Source organism: Centruroides sculpturatus, unplaced genomic scaffold, assembly GCF_000671375.1.
Source record: "Centruroides sculpturatus isolate CEXI.00-Female unplaced genomic scaffold, Cexi_2.0 scaffold358, whole genome shotgun sequence".
NCBI lineage: Eukaryota > Metazoa > Arthropoda > Arachnida > Scorpiones > Buthidae > Centruroides > Centruroides sculpturatus.
Window position 1 is genome coordinate 231,371 of NW_019384588.1, and position 7,381 is coordinate 238,751.

General features: G+C 30.7%; 1 protein-coding gene across 1 annotated transcript in view; it reads right to left on the reverse strand.

The window, feature by feature from the left end:
- The window catches only part of LOC111624678 (tetratricopeptide repeat protein 17-like), a 66,950-nt gene extending 65,980 nt beyond the window's left edge, over positions 1 to 970 (reverse strand). The window contains exon 1 of the mRNA XM_023367588.1: positions 878 to 970. Coding sequence (XP_023223356.1) covers positions 878 to 970 — 93 coding nt within the window. The remainder of the gene's footprint in view (positions 1 to 877) is intronic.
- Between the last annotated feature and the right edge of the window lie 6,411 nt (positions 971 to 7,381).

A 7,381-nucleotide genomic window follows, 5' to 3' on the forward strand; every position in this document is an offset into this window, starting at 1 on the left:
CCTTTATTTTGTTTTCATTGGCTTCAACTGGCCATCCAGAACGTGGTGCATCTTCAATATTGAAATTGCCAGAACAAAATTTTGTAAACCAGTTTTGGCACTGTTGTTCTGTCAATACATCATCTCCATACCCGTCACACAATTTTTTTCTCACTTGAACAGTATTCTTACTTTTTGGTAATGAAAGAGCAAAATATGCCGAAAATGCTGCTTTCGATCTTCCATATTTGATGGAACACAAAAAATAAACAATTGCACAAAATCAAACAAAATTTTTTACAAATAAGCCTTAAAATGCTAGCTGTCAAAACATATAATGATAATACGGTTTAGAATGAAAATGGCGGGAAAAATACGACTAATTCGTCTAGTGGTAAAAAAAACCGAAATTACTTTCCGAACAACCCAATAATTTATGATTATTTTTACAAATATATTTATTATTAATGCAATTTCATTCATAATATTAAATTGTTTTATCTTTTTATTATTAAAATATATTAATATGGAATATGTAAAGCTTTAATAAACGGGATATTATTATTACTTCAACCATGTTTATAATGTTTAATGATAATTAATGAGGTGAAAATGGATGATGCTAATAACATAGCATAATGAGGCAACGCCTTCTTCCCTTCACATTATACAGTTTCTATAAGATATTTACTTCAAACTTCACTACTACTATCATAATAAAACATTTTAAACATATTTTATCTTAAATAATACACATTTTTACATAAAGATCTAAAACTGTGAGATCGTTCATTACCTAATTAACAATTCGGCTTAATTCATCATTAATTAATATTCACAATTAACGAATAGAACTATTTAATAAGCGTATATTGAATAATACGGTTTTAACACTAACTTGTGCTTGAATTTTTCCATTTTCGGTCACAACCCAATGCGTTGATGCGTCCGACGATTGCAAATTTCCGTCACTGAATAATTGCTGTATCATTATACTTACGTTGACAGAATGCATTGCCAAAACAAGCTGACATATAAGAGCATGCTTATACGCGAGGTGTTCTCTCTCTCTATATGTGTGTATATATATATTAGTGGTGTATGTGCACACGCATTAAATATTTTTTTACTATGCATCAGAGCATTAAAATAATTATTAATTTTTAATAAATATAAGGCATTAATAAAGTGGAGTTTATTAAAATTCATACAAAATAATAACTATGAATGGTGAACTCATTGCTCCCAATGATTTGTTTTATCATCATGATTTGGTTTACTTGTTAAAAAGCAACATATCCTTTTCATATAAAATAAACTGACGAAGATAACCAAATAAATCTGGAACATATCAATTTAGTGTGATATGTCCAATAGACATATGATTATATATGATATCCATATGTTTGTGTCATACTATGGAGATAACTATAGTACAGTACATACAATACTAAAATGAAAGCCAAGAAAAATTATAAGAACAATACTCAAATATCTTAATTGTAATTTATTATTCAATATTAAGCATTGTCCTGAAAGAAATCAGACGTATTCACATAATTTTCATAAATTAAGGATACTTTAATTTACAATAAACACAGTAGCAAACTAGAATACAGAAAAAGTTAAATTTTACAATTAACATAAGAATATGAAGAAAACATTTAACATTTATCATCATATTTACAAAATCCTATTATACTATTATTAGAATGACATTTTCACAATTATATTCTCAAAATGCCAATAAATTTTAATATGTCAATGTATTTTTATCATATTGAATTCTATAGGAAAGCACTAGCACACTTACTTGACTTTTGCAACAATGAGAATTTTGTTTTTTTCTAAATGTATATAATATTGGGTTGTTCAAAAAGTAATTTTGTTTTTTTCCGTGGAAAATACACAATATTTTTATAATAAATAAATATTTTATTGAATTATATATATCGACCATTTTGGTCAAATACCAGCTGTCATCGTTTTCTGTAATAGCATGATTTCACATTCATAAAAGTTTTGATCATTGCTTACGAAAAACTGATCCAAGTGATTTTTGACATCGGTCATTTCAAGTAAATGTCTTACAATTAAAAAAAATTTGTATAGACCGGAACAAGTAATAATCTGAGGGTGCTGGATCTGGAGAATATAGATGGACATGCTATCACACCAACCAAGTTATAACAGTTTCTAACGAGTTACCAAACTTGTGTGAAATTTGACATCATCATGGCAAAACACTACACCTTTTTTTGTTGATAAATTCTGGCCTTTTCTGTTTTATATTACTCAATTTGTTTACTCAATGGCAGTACACTTTCAAATCAATTGTTAAATTGTCTGGTAAAAGCACCAAAAAAAAACAATTTCCTTAAAATCCCACCAAAGAGATCATCTCTCTTTAAGAATATGTGGAACCCATATATCAAGCTTTGAAACAAAACCAATTTGTTTCAAGTAATCATAAACGGTTCAATTTGACAAATTTAATCTCTTAGTGATTTCACGTGTTGTTATTCGGCAGTTGCTTCAATCAGTACCTTTATTTTGTTTCATTGTCTACAACTGGCCATCCAGAACGTGGTGCATCTTCAATATTGAAATTGCCAGAACAAAATTTTGTAAACCAGTTTTGGCACTGTTGTTCTGTCAATACATCATCTCCATACCCGTCACACAATTTTTTTCTCACTTGAACAGTATTCTTACTTTTTGGTAATGANAATTATATTACATAAATTTGAATTTTAAAAAATAATTTTTATTACGTATTATAATAATTATTACTGATGTTAATTCTGGGGATTTAATTAATTATAATAGGAATTGAAAACGTAAATATTAAATTATATTGTATTTATTTAATAATTACTGCAATGGCTTTATTTATCATAGGTGTAGATACTTAAAAAAATAACAATAAAGAAAGTTGTTTAATTGACTCAATTTTATGTTTGTCAGAAAGTCCTAATTACCATTCTCTTGTCTAGAACTGTACCTTCTTTTGATTTACATAAATTTATTTACGATAAGTCTACTGGAGCGGAAACAGCAGTTTAAAATAGTAAATAAAACTCTCTGAAAAATCATTAGTTATAAAAAAAAGGTTGTAAATTCTAAGAATTAATAGATTTCTAGATAGACAGAACGTGTAAAATAGTTAAGAAAATAGGATTTAAGCTTGGAAATATTCGTTAATTTTGATCAAGTAATAAAAATTTAAAAGTTTTTTCTTAATTTAATATTGTTAATAGTTAAATAATGGTATCAGATTATAAATTTTAATTAATAAACTGAATATAATCTTTATATGCATTTTACTTTCTTATTAATGTGCCCAGGACATTAATAAGAAGTAAACTAATGCCTGGGTCAATCAAAAATATGGGGGGCCCTATTTATTCAAAATCTATGAAAATACATGAGTAAATTTAGAAACATAAATAAAAACAGATTTTCATAGATTTTTCTTTCTATTTTTACTCTTTATTCCCTGTGGATACTAAGAGGGCCTTAGTATCCACATGGCATTCTCATACTACATTACTCATACTCATCATTATATAATTCATATCACTTTTATGTCGTGCTTTTACAGAATATACTAAATGTTGGGTATACTAAATGGGGTCCTCTACAGGATTCTTCAAACAAATGTTAACATTACAAGAAGAATGGGTGTAGTTAGCAGCAAGCAGAGGGTAGTAAGGCCGCTTTTTTCAGAATTACACAATTAGTCTATATCATGACATTTTGCACATGAAAAACCTGTCATTACAATCCGGAATAACAAGTTACTTCTATATCAGTGTTAACATTTTTTTAAAGCATCCTCTATATCCAGACCGCGAAAATTTAATAGTTTATATAGAAAACATAGGGAAAACCATACAAGGTGCGTTCCATAAATAATGCGACTAATTTTTTCACGACACGACGATATGCCGTAGCTAGTTCTAACCTGCTGTACTAGGTGGTGTGGGGTGTTAGCTTCAAAACTAGCCCGGTCTCGCTTGCCTCCATGCTGCCAGCGTGTGAGGACGTTCGTTCCCGTCAACCCCGTTTTGAGTTAATGTAACACTGAGCGATGGATCATTTTGTGGAGCAACGTTACGCTATCAAATTTTGCGTTAAACTTGGGAAGTCCGCCACCGAAACTTTTACATTAATTCAGCAGGTCTTTGGGAGTGATTGCTTCTCCAAATCATAAGTCTTTCGATGGCACAAGTCGTTCAAGGATAACCGAGAGGAGGTGACCAACGAATCCCGCAGTGGACGTCGATCAACCTCCCGAATTATCTTCTTTGACGTCAGAAGCATTAACCACCACGAATTCGTACCTGCCAAACCATTGTAAATGCATCTTTCTACTTGGAAGTGTTCAAAAGACTGAAATCCTAGTGGCGCGCTGCCGAAGTGACATTAAGGCCACGCAGAAACTTCATCACGACAACGTGCTAAGCCACAGCGCCTTCACTGTCAACGATTTCCTGGCCAGGACCCACACCCCATTGGTTCCACAGCCACCTTACAGTCCTGACCTGGCTCCCGCCAACTTTTTTTGTTTTTTCGCTTAAAAGAGGCCATGAAAGAGAAACATTGGGAACACGATTGATAGCATCAAGGCTTATGTTACGTCAGCTCTAAAGGACATTCCGGAGAAGGCCTTCCAGAATGCCTTCCAGGCCCGGAAACACCGCCTTCACAAGTGTATCGATGCAGGAAGGTGCTATTTCAAAAATTTTTGACTAATTGTAAGAATATGTTCAATAAATGATTTTTTATGAATTTGGTTGCATTACTTATGGAACGCACCTTGTATACAGGAAAGAACAGAAGCTTGGGAAGAAACGGCAGGACCATTTGGTCCCATATGTGGGGATGAATGCACCCATTAATTTTATAAAATGCTTAATGCATTCTAATTGAAATGAATAATAAGTGGAAAAATACATTAAAACCAGGAAGGAATTTGGCATTAATTTATCACAAACAATATAAAATTAGTTGCAAGACCTTGAATTACTTTATTATCGTGTCTTTTAATAGTTTTGACCTCCAGTTCATCGAAATAATATTAATATTATATGCATAAATTGTACATAGAAGTCCAGGATTATTTTGACTAAGTTTCAGTTCTTCTATCTAATAGATAGAAGGACTGAAACTTTGTATAGTCATATTTTTCAATTTTGAAATACTAATTTTAATTAATAAATAACTTTAAACAAGAAAATATGTTTAATATTTCTGATTATATAAATTATCATGTAATTTAATTACTTTAATATTCCACATACAGGTACTTGTGTTATTCAAAATGAAATAAATTCCATTTTTACAAAATTTAATTAATTACATTGATTGCCGCAGGCTGTTAAGGCGTCAGTCTACTGCTTTAAGAGATCTGGAATAGAATCCAAGAAAAATTTCCCAGGAATTTTTCTTGGGCGGTCACTCCCGACTAATGTCGGGCCTCGTTTTTACCATCCGTCTGCTTCCTTATAGGCCTGGCCGTACCACAATAGATCCGGAAAAAGACTCTCTTGGTGCTCACAGAGCTAAAAACTCAAATTATGAATAATATTGAATTTTAGTCCAAAGTATATTTTTATTATTTTCGATTTAAAAATAACGTTTGCATTTATTAATGTTATATAGAACCGGACTAAATATCAGGCTTCCAAAAAACCACCTATTTTCGATGGATTTCGTGTCGCAGGATTCGAGTTCTAATATGATCGCTGGCATAATGGAAAGTAAGAAATACAATTTTATCCCTTGCTTACTTTCCATTTGTCTACTTATTTTGTATTTTAACTATAAATTTAATCTATGTCCAAAAAATCGAAAAATCCAGAAATCCGGACCATTTCAGGTCTAAAGCTTTCCAGATATTTTTTCCGATACTATACCATTTTCTCGTTATTATTTTTTAAATTTAAAGTAAACAAGAATGTTAGGTCATCTAAAATATTTCCAGTTTATTAGAACCGAAATATTTTGAATTACTCGTCATCCCATATTATCCTTATTTCCTCTATTGCTTCAGATGAATTCAGATTCTCATCATTGATCTGATGCAATCAACTTGTTATTAATAATAAACAAGTTGATTGCATCAATAATACAGTCGTTATGCAAACTATCAATGAATTATCTTTTGTGTTCTATTTGAATAGATTTATTTCCATTTTTACATGGGCAAGCTCCGAGTACAAGTAATATGTCATAGAACAGTAATAGTCAGGCCTAGATAAAGGAATCGGTAGATATAAAAGAGCTCCAAAATTTCATTTTTTTTTTTTTTTTGTAGAACTTATAATACGAAAGTACTATAAAATTTCATTTAATAAGTGATAAAAAAATTTATTTATTTTATTCAGATATTTTTGTCTTTCGAAACTGTTCGAACTGTTTTTCGAACTGTTTTGATTCATATTCTTAGTTACAAATGTGTCTGAGACCGTGTTATTACTTTCAAGTCTATTTATAATCAAGACCGACAAGAGAGAGAATGATGGAGTAAAATTTTCAAACTCCACAATTTTTTTTAATTAACCATAGAAGAACAGTGTAAATTTGGGCCCGGCGACGTCTCTCGATGCCCCTACTAACAATATTACATACACTACTGTGAAGTTTCGTAGTTGATAGTGGTATATCCAAAAATACATGAAAATAATATTGAAATTATATATTTTAATTTTATATAACGAGTTATTATTATATTTTATACAATTTATAGATTTGATTAAGATGAAAATATACGTTTTTCTCTTTAATATTTAGAAACAAAATCGCTTTTGTATAAACGTGAAAAATGCTATGATTTGAACTTTACAGACTTATTCATTAGGAGCATGAGAAATTCAAGTAAATTGTTTTCATCCCTTACTATGATCCGAATTTAGGTCACATCTGGAGTTGTCAATAATGTAAACGAGTAATTGGTCAAGGAATTTTTTAATACTAGCTTCCTTTAGAGATATATAAAAGATATAAAAGTACAAATCATCAAAACGGATGTCTATCAGACCGTTTAATTAAATTTGTTACTCTTACGGTTGCTAAACTCGACACAGTTACTGGAATAAAGATTAAAAAAAACTTACATTTCCGGATCCAAAATACACGTAGACGCATAGTTGTGTATCCTTTTTTATTTTCGAAATACATGCTTGTAATTTACGCGTTTATAAGTTGCTCATATACTTGGTGATGATTACACCTGATAAAGGATTTCCAACTCTTTGTTAATTTTCAACACGACGATTCCACAGTCAATGTATAGGTTCACCCGAACATATGAGGACATATGTTCGGGTATGTAACTAATGTAACTAATGTGCCGTGACTAATGTAAACGTGTTTCCGTCTAGCTTCAGAAACACTT